Below are 18,609 nucleotides of genomic sequence, written 5' to 3' on the forward strand. Positions count from 1 at the left end.
AGCGAACTCTTGGACTTAAAATACAGCCCTCTTGCAAACAAGAAACTTCCTGAATCTACCTGGAAGAATGTGAAAGGTTTGGGGATTTGTCACATCGGGGTAAGCGTGGGGGAATCAGAAAGCGACCACAGGTAAAGTTAGCCCATATTGATGCACCACATGGGTCTTTGGTAAAGGAACACACATGGTTCAAAAGGAATAAACAAACTAAAGATAAACAAAGGATGTCTACAACTAGGACTCTTTCAAAAAATTCCTTAGATTACAAGGATAGGCAATTTGTGAAACTGGCTGTTTGGAATGCCAGATCGATGAAGGCGAGAGGACGTGCTACGGCAATATGCGATTTTGTGATTAGTGAGAAGATAGATATTCTTGCTCTAACAGAGACTTGGTTGACTGATTCCTCACGTGATGATTGTGCTCTTGCAAATATAGGTGCGACTCTTCCTAACTATGTATTCCATCACGTCCCACGCTCTAGGACCTCTGGCGGTGGCGCTGGCATCCTTGCTCATCGGGGCTTTGATCTTAAGCTTCATCAGTGCTACCAAGTGAATTCCTTTGAATACATGGACATTTGTATTACGTCCCCTAACTCGCCATCTCATGTCATTCGCCTACTGGTCATATACCGCCCTCCATACAGCCGGAAGAGGACGGGAAGCAGACCAGCCGTTTTCCTAGATGAGTTTACTTCCTTACTTGAAAGTCTACAAGTAACTTCACAAAAGATACTTTTGGTAGGAGACTTGAATTTCCATATGGATGTTAAAGACAATCCGGACAGTTTGGCGTTAAAAGATGTCTTAGGCATTTTCAACCTCCAGAACCATGTGTCTTTCCCCACCCATTTGTCAGGCCATACATTAGACCTTGTTATATCTGATGCAGGTGATCATATCTCAGGTCTAGAGAAACACAGTCATCTGCCTTCAGATCATGCAGCGGTTACATGTAATCTTCGCCTAGGTCGGCCTCAAGAGGTTAGGAAACATCTTCTCTCATGCAACATGAAAAATATCAACTTCAATCTACTCCAGCGGGATCTGTCAAAGAGGCTTGAGGGGAACGATCCAGATGGTATCGATTTGTTAGTTGACCTGTATAACATGTCTCTGGAGGATGTATTGAATCAACATGCACCAGTGAAAGATAGATATATCATTCTTCGCCCAAACGCTCCCTACTACAATGATTCTCTTCGGGTTGCAAAGCAGGAGCGACGTCGCTGTGAGCGGCGAATGCTCAAGTCTAAAACTGAGATTGATCGACAGATTTACAGGACTGAGTGTAAACGTTACTACGATAAATTAGCAGTCGTGAAATCATCATACTTCCGTGATAAGATAGACTCTTGCGATTCACGTAAATTATTTCAGACTGTGGAGAAGCTAACTACCGTAAAACCAAACGTTCTGCCACCCCATACTTGTGCAGAATCATTAGCAAATGAATTTGCTGACTATTTCCATCAGAAGATCTCTAATCTGTTGCTTGAAGTGGATAAGGCACAGTCAGGTGATCATGGCTGTATTGAGCACAAGGAAACATGCCATTTTCACTGTCTAAATTAGAAACTCTCAATGAAGCTGATGTTTTGAAACTGATTAAGTCGTCATCATCTGCAACCTCCCCTCTTGATCCCATGCCTACTACTATTACCAAGAAGTGTGCCCTAGTACTACTACCATTGATGAAGAAGATTATTAACACTAGTCTTGAAACCGGAGTCTTTCCTTCTTCATTAAAAAGAGCAGTCGTGACACCACTCATCAATAAATCCAATGTTTCGGCCGATGATCTGTCTAACTATCGTCCAATTTTTAATCTTGGCTTCGTGGGAAAATTAATTGAGAAAGCTGTTGTCAAACAACTCCAGGAATACCTGTTCGAAAACGATCTGCACAACCACTTTCAGGCAGCTTATAAGCCACACAACAGTGTTGAAACTGCTCTGCTCAGGGTCCAGAATGACATATTGGTCTCTCTCGATGATAGAAATGAAGTTCTGCTGGTGCTCTTAGATTTTAGTGCTGCATTTGATCTGATTAACCATGACATTTTGATAAATCGCTTGAAACAGTTGTATGGTTATCGATGGGTCTGTACGGAAGTGGATATCATCCTACCTCTCACAACGTACACATGTTGTAAAGGTGAAGGAAGCTGTTTCCAAACCAATCACTGATATATGCGGGGTGCCTCAGGGATCGATAATTGGTCCATTGCTCTACACGCTATACAGCTCTCCAATATCAGCAATTATCAAGTCCCATGGCCTGGAAACAATGCTATATGCTGACGACACTCACATGTATTTAGCATTCAAACCACATGATCTGCAGAATGCTACAAGCAGGATTAATGTCTGTCTCGCTGAAGTTCTTTCTTGGGCCCGAAGAAATAGTTTGAAAATCAACCCACAGAAGACTGAAGTGATTCATTTTTTATCTATGTTTAATCCTGCTTTAACACCAGCTTGTATTGAAGTAGATGGGGTGGATGTACATGAGACAACCAAAGCACGCAACATTGGCGTTCACATGGATCAACACCTTCAATTAAAAGAACATGTTAGGATTATGACACAATCTGCAATGTGTTCATTGAGAAGAATTGCAAAAATTCGGAATTACTTGTGTAAAAAGACCACTGAAATGTTCATTCACGCTTTTGTTTCTTCCAGAATTGAATTTTGCAATTCACTTTTATATGGCCTGCCTGAAAAAAGATATAAGAAAGATACAAATAGTGCAAAACAGCGCAGCCAGACTTATTATGCGTGCTAAAGGTAAAGATCCTGTTACGCCCTTGTTGTCGTGCTTGCATTGGTTGCCTGTACAGAAGAGAATTGTTTTCAAGATAATAGCAATATGTCTTAAAACATTAGTTACTAAGTCCCCATTGTACCTGTATAATCTGATTACTGAATATGTCCCACAAAGAAATCTCCGCTCTTCTCGCCAGAATTTGTTAACTGTACCAACGTCTAAAACATGTTCGTTTGGGGATCGTGCCTTTCAGTCAGCGGCACCTGTACTGTGGAATAAACTGCCTAATAATCTGAGGGCCATCTAATGTACTTCCACCTTTCTCAAATCTTTAAAAACGTACTTGTTCTCATGGTAGATTATTTTGTTTAGGAGCGGTATGTTACAATGTTTTGTTATTTTTTCATTTAGTATTTATGTATTTTATTCTAAGTATACCTGTATTAGACTTAATTACCTCTTTTGTAAAGCGCATAGAGATTCTGTAGAATATTATGCGCTATATAAGCATCTATTATTATTATTATTATTAGGTATTAGTAAAAATATTGTCTTAAAAATGATTTTTTTTATATAAATACATCACATATTGGTCATGGAGGTAATAAATGCCGTAATTTGAAGTTCAAAATGGCTGGCAAAGGTTTAAAAGTATTATATACATTTTAATTTGGGACATATAATTTTGACAGAATTTGGCTTTGCTCGACTATAAAAGTATTGCATATAATTGTGATGTAAGAGTGAAATATTGCCTAAGCCATGGTTTCTAACGAGGTATATCATATCTGGTACATTAAAGGTGATAAATGCTGCATTATGATATAGAAAATGGCCGCCATGGACCCTCATTGTATTATTTACAATTTGAATGAGTACAGATAATTTTCACAAAAGGGCACATGGCAGCCATTTTGAATTTTAAACTATATCAGTTATCACCTTAATTTTAGATGATATGATATATTTCGTTAGTTTTCAGACAATATTTCACTCATACAACACTATTTAGTCAAGCAAAGCCAGAATCTGTAAAAATCATTTGTCCCCAATCACATTGTACATACTACTGTTGGGGCCTGTAGCGGCCATTTTGACTTTCAAAATACAGTATTTATCACCTACCTGGCAGAAGAACTGATATATCTTGCTAGAAATTATGCTATCAGACAATATTTTACTCATAGATCACAATTACGTGCATTTACGGTGATCACTCGTGTGAAAATTTATTTCCAACTTCGCATTGTACATAATACAATTAATGTCTATGGCGGCCAATTTGAAAAATACAGTATTGAACACAAACTTTAAACCTGAATGATATATTTCGTTAAAAATTGTGTTTCTTTTAGACATTATCCCATTTATTCATCACAAATAAATGCATTTCAGTGCTCACTATTGTGATTTCTTTGGTACCCTTTCTCATTGTACAGAATACTGTTAGGGCCTCTGGCGGCCATTTTGAATATTAAAATACGGCATTTATCACATACATGACATATTGAATAATATATTTCATTAGCAATTGTGTTTTTAGTCAGTATTCCACTAGTTTCTCTAAATAATATGCATTTTAGTGCACACTTTTGTTGCGATTTTTGTTGGCCCCTTTGCCATAGAAAATAATACTATTTGGACCAGTGGCAGCTATTTTGAATATCAAATATAACAATGTTCCCATACATGACATAATAAATGATATATCATGTTAGCATTGATGATTTTCATATATTACTTCGTCCATAGATCACATTTACTTGCAGTTTAGTGATCATTTTTGTGAAAAAATAATTTTCCCAATTCATATTGTACATAATAGGGTATACAGAGGTCTGTTGAGGCCATTTTGAATATCAAGATATAAATATTTTGTCCAAAAAATTGTTTGTTTTCAGAGAGTATTTCACTCCTGCAACACAATTACAGACATTTTATAGCAAATTTGATGGCAATTTTATGATTTTCATGGGTAATATGCCTATTTTGGCGGCCATATTGGATTTTGCCAATTTGCGGATAATGCTCAAGGTTACACGAGTGGCATCATTCAGATTCGTAATCACCACCGTTGAATTGACAAGAAACCATAAAAAATATTGTGTATATGAAAAAACAAGGGTATGCCTCTTCTATCCTAGACTAATGCGTTAGTTTCTGGTATTGATATCATCACACAGACGGGTAAACAGGTTACTATAAAATTGACCGAAAAATGTTTCAATGAAATATAACAGCTCTGCTCAACAGCTAACTTTCACTTCCTTCCAGCAGCAGAATGTTTCATTAAGGGGTTCGTAAGTTATGTATTTTTTACGCATGACTGGAACATGTTCTTATAAGTCAGCTGCAAAGGGTTACATAATTCAACAAACGATCCTTATATATCATTTCTCCTGAAAGTGCCTCTTAATCATTAGCGTACCTACGGGGGCTGACTGCCCCCCCCCCCCCCGACGAGTCACAACTGATCCCTGACGAGCCACAAGTGGCCCGCTCCTTTGTAATTGAATAATTTTTTTTTAATTTTTTTTTTTGGGGGGGGGGTTTGCTTGTCAATTTTTTTTTCTGGTACGAAATCCTTTATTTGTGGTGGAAGACCTTTCTTTTTTGCTTGTCAATTTTTTTGGCGGACGAATCTGCCCCCCCCCCTCTTTAAGAAATCCTAGGTACGCCACTGCTCTTGATATATTGTTTGTACTATATTTCCGATCCGCATGATAAAAATACAAAGTCACTTTCGAGTGTTTCACCAAATAGTGGAATGGTATTTCATTTTCCACCGGATTCAATTTCCAGCGCTTGACTTAAAATCACAACCCATGGGAGGTTTATGATAATGAAGCTAATGTATACTTATTACCATATGACCTTGTGTGCGTATCCATACATAAGATAATAAAATGCCATAGAAAACGACGTCAAAATCCATAATTATTTTCCGTATAGAAGGATTAATTTGCACAACATACATGGTTAGGCTGTATTATTATGATACTTTATAATAACTTTTTGTGTGTGTTTACTTTGAATCCAGTCCGATGTTAATCCACTTACTAGTATAAGGTTCCAGCTTTTGGTAACGATCGATGTTTCTATGTCGATTATACCTATACCATCTATAATGATCAAAAACAAGTAGTCTCTGTGTGTCGGAAAGGGCGTCATTCAACTCGCTTGGCTGTTGAAATAGATAATATAAAGTTTAAATCACTCACACAAAATCTTACTCTTTAAATAATATCCTACCCAAACTTTATGAAATATAGGCCCTACAGGATTCTTAAAAAAGGAACAAAACCCTCCCTCCATGTTTCTATCTAACACAAAAGGCAATATTGAACAGAACGCCCTTGATGGGCAAAGCTCACAGACATGAAGCCCATCCACCAAGTTATCTGACTTCGGAAATTAATTTTAACTTAATAAGGACATTATGTTTTGCATTGGTAGCCACCTAATTGACAACACTGTTCTACCATTGAACTTAAGATTCTGAGCGCCAAGCTTAAAAAGTCAAGGTATCATTCCATTTTGGTATAATTCAGTTAAAGATTAAACCCACTGCCTCGTGTTCTTGCTTTATCGATGAAATAGGCGCTCTAGCATTGTATTGTGCCCTCATGCCGATGGTGCCCGGTACGCGCGTTTCCGTTTTACACCCTGGCGAAGGCAATCTCCGCAAAAATAGCTAAAAAGCGACTAGTGAAGAGTCTACGTTTGTGTACATTATCAGCTGGGCGCGCGATGTAAAAGTCCGCACCGAAGAAATATGCAGAACATGTACAAATGCATGTTCAACACGAACGTTTGCCTTGATCATTTGCCTTTGCCGAATTGCTGGTAATTTGCCCTCTCACTGTCATGGAAGAAGAATAACATATTACGTCACCATTGTTGGTATGACACTGCATTATTATATGAGTAGGGTGTAAAATAGACCTTTGTTTATGTTTAGATGAAAGAAAAGCAATCATTATTATAGGGTATAAGTAAGACAATGTTTGTTGATGCATTAGTAATGTAAGATTAAGATTCTTACAAGTTTGATGAATATGTGTTCGAATAAAATTTACGTTTTCAGTTGTTGGCAAGAAATTCTTATGAATTCATTTTTTTTTTAATCTTTGTTTGATGTAAAGTACTGTAGTTTGAAGATTCGGGGGCATGCAGGTATAGTGATAGTCCTAAAAAAATGACAAAACTTATCAAAACAGTGAATATGAAAAATATATAAATTTAAGAATCTATTTTCTTTTTATGCCTCCAGTCTACACCATTAATTTAATTCAATTTATTTTATTTAATTTTCAACAGAATAAAGTAATGCATGTGGTCAAAATAGTAACAATGAACTTACCATACAGGCAAAATAAATTGAGGCATGTACAATATATGATATTTATCTATAAGTAAAAGTAAAACAAAACAGAGTATTATATATAAGCAAAATATCATAACCATTATAAATCAAAATTCTGAGAAAAAGAAGGGATCCACTAAAAAGCAGTGCTTTTTATCAGGAACACCTGATAAACATGGTATCAGGTGTTCCATAATAATGTCTGTCTGTAATAGGTCCAGGGTCTGTCTTACCGTAAATGTTACTGCAATAACAGTGATTGGATTTTTTACCACAGTGAAGTTGCTGGAAGCATCATGTTTTCCATCTGTTTGTGCACCGTTTGTCTGTCCATTTGTTACCAGTTCTCATTATCGCGACAACATAGAACAGCTATCAGATATTGATGAAACTGGATCTTCATTATTTGTTATCCGATTTTGATAAAATTTTCAGCATATTGCTCTGTGAATTTTACTCTACTTATTAAAATAGAAATATTTTCAGCCTGGACGATATCTTTAAGGGGAAACTAACTGGACAACACTTTTTATGATTTTGTTGATTATAAATTGCTACAAGTAGTTTTTACTTGGTTTTCATATTATAATTATAATTAGTTATTTTAGTAGTATTATTTAATTAGTATTATTAGTAGTCGTCGTGGTGGTAGTAGTAGTAGTAATAGTACAATATAGTAGTTAATGTAGTTATATATTATCGATATTATTATTATTATTTAATATTGTTATTATTATTATTATTATTATTATCATAATTATTATTATTATTATTATTGTTATCATATTTTTATCATGATTAGTAGTATAGTAGTAGTAGTAGTATACTTTATTATCATTAGCATCATTTTAAACTGTTATTAATTATTAATTACATAGTTTGTCAATATTATCATGATTACTATTATTATTATCACTATTATTATTATTATTATTGTTATCGCCATTGTTTTTATGAACAGAATTAGTAGTATAGAAATAGTATAGTAGTAGTAGTTTATAGTAGTAGTAGTAGTAGTAGGAGTAGTAGTAGTAGTAGTATTAGTAGTAGTAGTAGTAGTAGTAGTAGTAGTAGTCTATTATCATCATTGTTATAATTAGTCGTAGTAGTAGAAGTAGTAGTAAAGTATAGTCGTATCAGAAGAAGTATATTTTAATTCATCGCTTAGAATCATTTTGAAACAATTTAAAACAACTGGACTTGTATGGTGCTGTATATCCTCCTTCGTTTTGTACTATTGTTATTATTCTTGTCTTATCATTATTATTACTGCTTACTAAATTAATTTTGGCTATTGCCCGAATTGTAGGTTTTTCACCTCCTTGTGTATCGGGATACAAACTGCAAAATATGTTCGGATTTAATTCATATGACTGCTCTCTGTACGGTACATTAAGTGCCGTGGCCGTGTAGCCACTGAACCCTGTGCTATTATCAGTGGCTGTGTAGACTGCATGCGGTGCAGTGTTATGTGCATATCTAACCAGCGACGTGTATAGACTCTTCACTAGTCGCTTTTTAGCTATTTTTACGGAAAATGCCTTCGCCAGGGTGTAAAACGGAAACGCGCGTCCGGTTCAGGCCACGTACAAACTACTAACTATTTTCCCATTGACTTGCGTATTAAAAGAAGATTTGGAGAAAAAAAAAATAATAACTTTAATAATGAAACCATCCGAACCTTTATCTTTTGGTACCTCACCCAATATGCTTCAAAAAATGTGACATGATGTTTTTCTGCATTTTTCGCGCTACAAGGGCTGAAACTCAGACTACGAGCAAACTTGGTTACGTTGCATTCACAGTGCTCACTGGGTTTCCTGGGCCACTAATTCGCAAAGTTCGCATAAAATCCACCAGGGACAAATTACTGGTCTTCCGTGGGAATGGACAGATCCAGTAGTGATGTTTTCATGCAGATGTGCATCGTGATTTTATATGGATATTTTGCAAATAGTAAGCATTTTTTTTGTCGGTGAAGTGGGCGCTCCAGCAATGTGTCCTGATGCCTACTGTGCCCTGTTCAGGTCACAGACTACACTTTAAAAACTGTGGTGTTAAAACTGACACCAGTTGGTGTTAATAGAGGACCACACCCTGAGGTGTTAAAATTACACCCTAGAGATTGAACATAACACCAAAGAGTGTAAATGTAACAACTAAAGGTATTGTAATAACACCTATGGGTGTAAAACTAACACCACCAATTTAACACCGGTGTAAAACAACTGGTGTGGTCCTCTATGTACACCGGTTAACACCACAGTTTTTGCTGTGTACTTTCCCCATAGTCTTGTGTGATAAATATGAGATTTAAAAAAAAACGCTGTCAACAATGACAAAATCTAAACAGCATTTGATAACTCACCCAATATCCTTTAGATGTTTTTACCCCGAAGGCGTTAATGCGTTTTCATGGTTTGAATTAAGAGAAATGTAATTATAGTATCAGTAATATCTAACGTACAAACTTTAATTCTATCGGTGCCTCGTCTCGTATGTTTACTTCTGTCAGCTCTTTGACCTGAAAATCAAAAATTGCAAATATGCTTTATGTGAAAATTAGTGGTAATTCCTGATTTGGTACAAAATCATAGTAATCAATACGTTCAATATGTACACTCTAAGAAATCCCGGTTCAAATGGGATGTAAGATACGTGGGTACACCCTTTAATACCATAGATGTGCAAGTTAGCTCTTATATGCGAGATTCCGTGTCTGTTGTACACCCATGTACTATTTACGCGCACCCCATCAGTCTCGATGATGGACGTATGGCATAGATCAGGGATTCTCAAAAAGCGGCGCGCGATCCACTTGTGGCTCACCGAGCCTTGAGGAGTGGCGTGTGGGAGCCGGAATGTAAAAAATATGTATGTAGAATTGATGTTTGATGATAATTTTACACAAAGGGAAAAACAAGTCAGTTATATTTTAAACTTAAGTCTTTATTGATTTTATATTTATTTACTCTAACGTTATGGTTTTTATATGCTTGGTGTATGGATTCATGTGCGATTGTCAATAGTATGTGCATCACGATAGATGCATTATCTCTATGATCACAAGTGAGTAAGCATTTTGTTTTGTCGGTGAAGTGGGCGCTCCAGCAATGTGTCCTGATGCCCACTGTGCCCTGTTCATGTCGCAGACTACACTGTAAAAACTGTGGTGTTAAAACTGACACCAGTTGGTGTTAATAGAGGACCACACCCTGAGGTGTTAAAATTACACCATAGAGATTGAACATAACACCAAAGAGTGTAAATGTAACAACTAAAGGTATTGTAATAACACCTATGGGTGTAAAACTAACACCACCAATTTAACCCCGGTGTAAAACAACTGGTGTGGTCCTCTATGTACACCGGTTAACACCACAGTTTTTGCTGTGTACTTTCCCCATAGTCTTGTGTGTTAAATATGAGATTTATAAAAATCGCTGTCAACAATGATAAAATCTACACATTTATCATTTGATAATTCACCCAATATATTTTTTACCCCGAAGACGTTAATTGTTTTTTCATGGTTTGAATAAAGAGAAATGCAATTAAGTATCACAAATATTTAACGTACCAATTTGAATTGTATAGGTGACTGTCCTCTTAGGTTTCCTTCTGTCAGCTCTTTGACCTGAAAATCAAATTGCAAATATGCTTTATGTGAAAATTATTGAGAATTCCTAATTTGGTACAAAATCATAGTAATCAATACATTTAATATATACACACTAAGAAATCCCGGTTCAAATGGGGTGTACGATACGTGGGTACACCCTTTAATACCATTGAGGTACAAGTTAGGTCTTATGCGAGATTCCGTGTCTGTTGGACACCCATGTACGTTATACGCGCACCCCATCAGTCTCGATGATAGACGTATGGTATAGATCAGGGATTCTCAAATAGCGGCGCGCGATCCACTTATGGCGCACCGAGCCCTGAGGAGTGGGGTGTTGGAGCCGGAATGGAAAAATATGGATATAGAATTGATTTTTTATGATAATTTTACACAAAGGGAAAAACAAGTCAGTTATATTTTAAACCTAAGTCTTTATTGAGTTTATTTTTATTTATTCTAATATTATGGTTTATATATGCTTGGTGTATGGATTCATGTGCGATTGTCAAGAGTATGTGCATCACGATAGAGGAATTATCTATTTGATCACAAGTGATCTGATAGCCCCGTTCGTCGGATATCTATCACGTTTTCAACTATTTCTACGGCTTTTAATTTCGCATTTCCAGATTATACATTGAGAATTGATGGAATTGCTCAGATGCAGCATTCTCGCTGGCATAGCAGGAAGTAACTTGACTGCAGATATAACGAGGTGAGTTCGAGTCCCAACTAAGGTAACTAAAAAGAAATTGATACAGAGAGTGAAAGGACGGGAAATCTATACAATATTGTTCGTTATTTTAGGTGAGGGTACATCATGCACCCTAAGGGGTAGACGTGTACGCCATCTAAGGTGCAGTTGGACACCCCAAATAAGGGTGCACACTGTACACCCCTTTTTGGGGTGTATGTGTGCACCCCTAGGTGCACTCGTATAGGGATAAGCCTGTGCACCCTATGGGTGTAAAATTGAACCCGAATTTCTTAGTGTGTAACTGGCAGTCACAGACTGAATTGTACATGTTTACACAATGCTAATATATAAATTTAGTCAAGACGTAAATAAATATATACAATTCAAATCACATATGGGTTTTAAAAAATATAAATAACACAATATTGCACACTTATCAAACAAATTGCAGACTTATTTACCATGTTATTTGTTTAATAATCTTGTCAGACTTGGAAGAAGGCAGGTCTGATTTTTTTTTTTTTGGGGGGGGGGTACATGAACTCACCTTATGTTTACTGATATGTCATAAATTGAAAGCGTTTGTTTTCAGTGGAGGTAACAATTTTTTCTAATTCTAAAGCGAAATTTCTTCTCTTCGACTTTAAAGTGATGTCAAATTTAAGGTATTTAGAGCCATGTCATATGATACATGCTTGGTTCCTAATACTATCTTGCATGCCCTTTTCTGGACAGTTTCAATAACGTTTATCTGTTTCAAAGTAAGAGAAGCAGCGAAAAGATATACTAGTACACGATACTCTCGGACTGGTGTTACATACCTTGTATACACTGTTGACAAATCACATTCTGGTAGACACGATTCATTGTAAGCTTTCAATCTTTTTAGTATATATAATTTTCTGTTGCTTTTTTTCATCATTTGAATTGATTTTCACTGTAGTTATACATGGTAATGGGGTGTTATTTATATAGATCAATTGTGGTTGAAGAGGTGATGATGTTATGGGCCAGGGATAATGATTAATGGCGTAAAAATAAACCAGACAAGGAATAAGCATTATGCCTAAGAGAGCGGGGAGATATACGGCGTGTCCCATAGAATATACTGATTACGAGCGCATGAGGTACCGGTAATCTTTTCATATACGTCAATTTGTTCATTTATTCATTTCCAAGTTTCAAATACATTTTTTTCCATAGTAGTAAAATCAACATGAATGCGTATGATTTATAAAAAAAATCACTTATTATAATAATGGCAAAGTACGGGAAATGGGATGGCGATTGTTGCTGTGTGAAAGCATTAGTAATTCGGTCAGCAAACATGATTGCATATATGGCCTAGAAAAGTCATAAGAAGATGAGACTGGTTAAGTAGGAATCTTATTCATTATAATTATTGATAAAACAAACCAAACAATGTGAGCGTTGTTAGAATCGTAGACATAAAACTATAACACATCGCTGATTACACGTGTTAAACTTTGTTAAAACCGATTCAAAATGTTATTACATTACATTTATGGCCAGAGGATTCCATATTGACATAGCACGGTATCTGAAAGTACTGTATACCTATTATGAAGATTTCATTCTGTTTCTGGTAGAACGTGTATGGTTTCTTTATAGTGATACTTCAATATCAATTAATCAAATAGTGTGCTTCGACTTAAAGGAATCCCCAAACATCACTATTTCTAAACAATTCCTTAAAATGATGCTAATTTGCCATTGCTTTACATAAACAAGTCAATCTACCATATAACTAAAACTCCCATGATACAACTTGCCTACCGACCTATTACCGCATCCTGTCATGCTCCTCTTCGCACCTCTAATTGTACCTGCACCCCTCCTCTCTCCCTTCATTTGCCTCTCTGTTCCTCCCTCATTATCACAATTATTGTAACCATATTATAATTTTTTTTATTATTACTATGATCATTTATTCTAATTTGGGTCACTATTTCGTTGTTACCTTCGATATTTTGTATAGCCTCCTTTAAAACTATCTTCCGTCACTATTTTATACTATAGTTTTGTAATGTTGCCTTTACGTGATGAAACTAACTTTTAGGGGCTTGCCTCCCATACAAGCTTTGTTTTTCTTGGCAAGCCCCTCCGTTCTGTCTGTTTTGTATAGTTATTAGTCAAAGTTACTTTCGTTCGCATTAGTTCTCATTGTTTATACCTTCTAATTCTAATGCTTTATTCCGATTCATATTGTACTTTAAATATGACTATGTATTGTTAGTTTGATTTTGTTGTTCTTTGTGAACGGAAAATGAATAAAATCATAAAATCATATATTCTCCTTATTTAAATGTATAGTCTGGTTTACAGCTCCTGCATGAATGGTTCTGGTGATTCAACCATCTGCAAGTTCTAACACAACCTGTGTATGTCATGTCATCACAGGCCTATATTGATATCAAATAATACACACATCGTCGGCGGTCTTCCGAACCGTCGTATCCCACATACGACGGTGCAAACCCATTTCAGAGAAAATCGACTTCAAAGTTTACTATAATTTTACAACTTAGTTCCCTAGCCTTACAGCATATTCATCGCTAGAAAAATACATGGTTTGAAAGACCAAGACAATTGCTTGACAATGGTAGCATTATTTTTACACAAAAGCAAGGACCAGAGAAAATATCGCAAAAGAGCTACATGATTGTAATTTCGGTTTGAGCGGTTTAGATTTCCCCTGTACAAAAACGCCATAGGGTATTCAACAACCCTGACCACGATTTCAATGCGCGCGGTCAGTCAAAACGTCGTATCGCTTTTCACGTGCAAAGTCAATGCAGTGCAGATGGCCGATACGACAGTTTAGTTGACCGCGCGCATTGAAATCGCGGTCAGTCAAAACAATGTATCGCTCTGTCTCAGTACACGTTTCCAGTGGGATTAAAAATTGTATGGCAACGCCGTGAAAATCCTCTCATATCTCAGGAAATAAAATAAATTTCTGCCTATAAATTTAGTTATGAATTGAAGAGGACTTGTATTTTAGTTTTCTGCAAAAATCTCAAAATCAATTTTTTTTTAAAACAAAATTGACTGATACGACGGTTCGGATGACCGCCGACGGCATAATACATCTGTGACTGAAACTATATAAACAAATTAACAAACACAAACCTGGGATGAACCAGACATTTCTTTCTGTTGGTGAACTGATGTCCTTTGTCCCATCGTCTCTTTAACCTGAAAATAAAATATTTTACATATCATTGATGTGAATGAAGTACTAACAATACCTTTGGCCCCTGCATAAAAAGTTACTACTACGATATGTTACATCCAATAACTTGAATGTGATACTGGATTTTGATTGGATAATGTATACTGTTAGTTGCCATGGTAGTTACCGTTGGATGGAACCCTGCACTGTAAAAACTGTGGTGTTAAAACTGACACCAATTTGTGTTAATAGAGGACCACACCCTGAGGTGTTAAAATAACACCCTAGAGATTGAACATAACACCAAAGAGTGTATATGTAACAATCATAGGTGTTGTAATAACACCTATAGGTGTAAAAATAACACCACCAATTTAACACCAGTGTAAAATAACTGGTGTGGTCCTCTATGTACACCGGTTAACAACACAGTTTTTGCTGTGTACACTAGTTCCTATGTAATTTATGTTGGTGTCTATGCGTGGCCTATATATTACTGCCATTAATCAGTCTGATCATAAACATGATTGTCTATCTCTCTTAGAATTGTCAAATGTAGATGCAGAACCTTGTGTTGTTTATTTTGTTACATAATTAAATATTTCAAAATTTCTAGTTCATATGGACATGATCAAACTAAATTGGCATTTACGAAAACCATTTTATCATGTAAAATTTTAATTCAAGCACGACCTATGAAATGATAAATGATTGGTGCCATATTAAATAGACTATACAGATACAAATGAATAGTATGTATAACATAATGGGTTTATAGATCTAATTTTGGGTTCATAAGTTAAACCTGACTTCAGAATACGGGCCATAGAATATAGTAATTATGAGCGCATGAAGTACCGTGAATCTTCCATAAACGTCAATTTGTTCATTTTATTCAATTCCAAGTTCAAATACATTTCATTCTTTCCATAGTAGTAAAATCAACGTGATTGCGAATGATCAATAAAAAATATCACTTATTCCAAAAATGACAAGGTACGGAAAATGGAATGGCAATCGTTGCTGTTTGAAAGCATTAGTAATTTAGTCAGCAACCATAATTGCAGACTGATTAAGGAATCTTATTTATTATAACTATTGATAAAAGAAAGCAAACAATGTGAACTTTGTTAGATTCATAGACATAAAACCATAGCACATTGTTGATAACAATGGCATGTGTTAAACTTTCTTTTAAAATAGATTTATAAATATTATTACATTTTTTTTTGTTTTGCATGAAGACTCCATATTGACATAGTATGGTATCTGATAGAAAGTACTGTATACCTCATTGTGGAGATTTCATTCTGTTTCTGGTATAACGTGTATGGTTTCTTTTAATAACATTTCAATATCAATTAATCAAATATTGTGCTTATACTGTGATCACATATTCCCCCTATTGGTGATAGCATTTATAGCCTGGTTTACAGCTACTGCATGAATGGTGCTGGTGGTCCAACAACATGTATAAATTCTAACCCAACCCGTATTGTGTCATATCATCATAGGTCTATATTGATATCAAAGAATACACACATAATATATATACATGATTGAAATGATATCAACAAATTTACGAACACAAACCTGGGATGAACCAGACATTTTTTTGTGTGAATGGACTGATGCCTTTAGTCTTTTCCGCTTTTTAACCTGAAAAAAAAATTATATATCAGTGATGTGAAGAAAATACTGACAATACGTAGGACCATTGCATAAAAATTTACGATTACTATAAATATACCATCAAATGGTAACTTCAATGGAATGCTCGATATTGATTGGATAATGTATGCTGCTAGTTGCCATGGTAGTTACCGTTGAATGGAACCCTACGCTAGTTCCTATATAATTGATTTTGGTGTCTATGAGTGGCCTATGTATCACTACCATTAATCAGTCTGAACATAATCATGATTGTCTATATATCTCTCTTAGAATTGTCAAATGTGTATGCAGAACATCTTGACTTGTCTATTCTTTTATAAATATAATTGAATATTTCAAACTCTTTAGTTCAATATGGCCATGATCTAACTAAATTGGCATTTACGAAAACCATTTTATCATGTAAACTTTCAATTCAAGCACGACCTATGAAATGATAAATGATTGTTGCCATAATAGACAACAAATCCAATCGCATAGTATGTATAACACGATGTATTAATAGATCTTATTTTGGGTTCATAATCATGCACTCTTTGCTTCTCAAGATAACCCGCACCAGCATAATTGAGATTCCATCAACAAACCGGAAATCAAACTTTCCATAGATTCGTCCTATCCACATTCATCCTGGATTGCAAAGAATGTACGTTCTAAAAAAAAATATTGGGTAAAAATGCCCCGTGACGGTAATTATGTGTCCAACCCCCCCCCCCCCCAAAAAAAAAAAAAAAAAAAAAAAAAAAGGAGTAGGTCTGTGCCGCGGGCGAGACAATAAACGTGGGCCTTGGAGCGGGCAAATTGTAGAAAGGAGGGTCCTTGGAACGGGCGTCGGAACTACAAATGTTTGTGAAAACAGGTGTCCTTGGAACGGGTCGCCTGCGCGTGAGTGCATCCAAATGGAACGGGCATACGTGCATGCAGCTAGCCCGGCGGCACGGGCGCCGGGTGCGCTAGCGCAGAGGCGATGGTCGGACAGCGCTTTGCGGCCGCTTTTCACCAAAATAATATTGCGGCTCATTGTAGCAGATCAATACGGCCGAAACGGCGTAACGGAAAATATGCAAAGCTTTGGAGCGGATTTCCTTTTTTTCCTCGATAAGAAGAAAATGCTATGCTTTGGAGCGGCTTTCTTTGTTCTTTTTCTCTATAAGACAAAAATGCTATGCCTTGGAACGGAAATTTGAGTGTAAAAATGGGGGTCCCCTCCGCGGCACATACCCACTATGCATTTTATACTGAGTGCCCCCCCCCCCGGGTCCAACTGACATTGGGTATTTCTATTTACCCAGTGTGATGACAATTTTGACCATTCTAAAATAATTGCCACTTTTGTTTTTAACCTTGCTTGACAATATGCTTCCGGCATTCCTGCCCAAAACTAGTTGCACACATTATTACTCTTATGCTGGTGGAAATTTTACCCAATGTATAGTTGACATGATATTTACACATACCTTTGATGGACCGGCCATTTCCGTCAATGGCTCATCGGATATCTTTACCTCTTCCAACTGAAAATAGATAAGAAATTAAGACCTATCTTGTCCACACCACACGCCAACATTACAGCCAGGAGGATTAAATAAAATCTTCTCCTCAGTGACTTCTAGAAGCGCTAAACATCTGCTCACAAAGTTTTGTTAACAGTCACCACCCACAAGCATTGCGGGGACACCAAAATAGATATACGTCTTTACTGAAGCCAAATCTATAACCCCCAAATTCGATTACTCCATATGGTTCATAATTAATATTATTTGACGCTATGTATCCTTAACTGAAAATTTGCTTTCTTTGAACTAAAGCACATGAATTTATACACGTCATTGTATTATTATTATTATTATATCTTATAATTTTTTCAGTAATTTTGGTAACATAGGATCCACAGTTACATCATCGATCATCTGTGCTATGCAATTAGTGATCTGCATGAAAGATGGAAATAGAATTGCAGTGTATGATTTTTTTTATTTCAATCGCCTTAATTCTATATATATCCTGGACATCCTTTTGATATTTGTTGAAAAAGTTCAAATTGTTGTTAATGAATCATTATATTAATTTGAAGACGGTCTCCTATTTCATGTACAAAGCTGTATAAATGTGAATTTGATTTCAGTAATAAAATTAATTCACTTGACATGAACATTTTGTTTTAAGCTACATACAATACATTTAATAATTACATTCTAAAAAAAGGTTCAACCAGTATTCATGGTTTTGGGGAAAATGGAAAAATGCATGTTGGTTGGGTAACAAAATTGTAAATTT

General features: G+C 35.9%; 1 protein-coding gene across 1 annotated transcript in view; it reads right to left on the bottom strand.

Moving 5' to 3' along the window:
- Positions 1-14,678, bottom strand: part of LOC135155314 (uncharacterized) — a 30,347-nt gene extending 15,669 nt beyond the window's left edge. The window contains exons 1-4 of the mRNA XM_064104269.1: positions 14,616-14,678; positions 10,721-10,777; positions 9,608-9,664; positions 5,835-5,958 (exon numbers count right to left, since the gene is read on the bottom strand). Of these exons, the coding sequence (XP_063960339.1) occupies positions 5,835-5,958; positions 9,608-9,664; positions 10,721-10,777; positions 14,616-14,669 (292 nt within the window). The 5' untranslated portion in view covers positions 14,670-14,678. The remainder of the gene's footprint in view (positions 1-5,834; positions 5,959-9,607; positions 9,665-10,720; positions 10,778-14,615) is intronic.
- Positions 14,679-18,609: the final 3,931 nt, after the last annotated feature.

This window comes from Lytechinus pictus, chromosome 8 (genome assembly GCF_037042905.1).
Source record: "Lytechinus pictus isolate F3 Inbred chromosome 8, Lp3.0, whole genome shotgun sequence".
Taxonomy (NCBI): domain Eukaryota; kingdom Metazoa; phylum Echinodermata; class Echinoidea; order Temnopleuroida; family Toxopneustidae; genus Lytechinus; species Lytechinus pictus.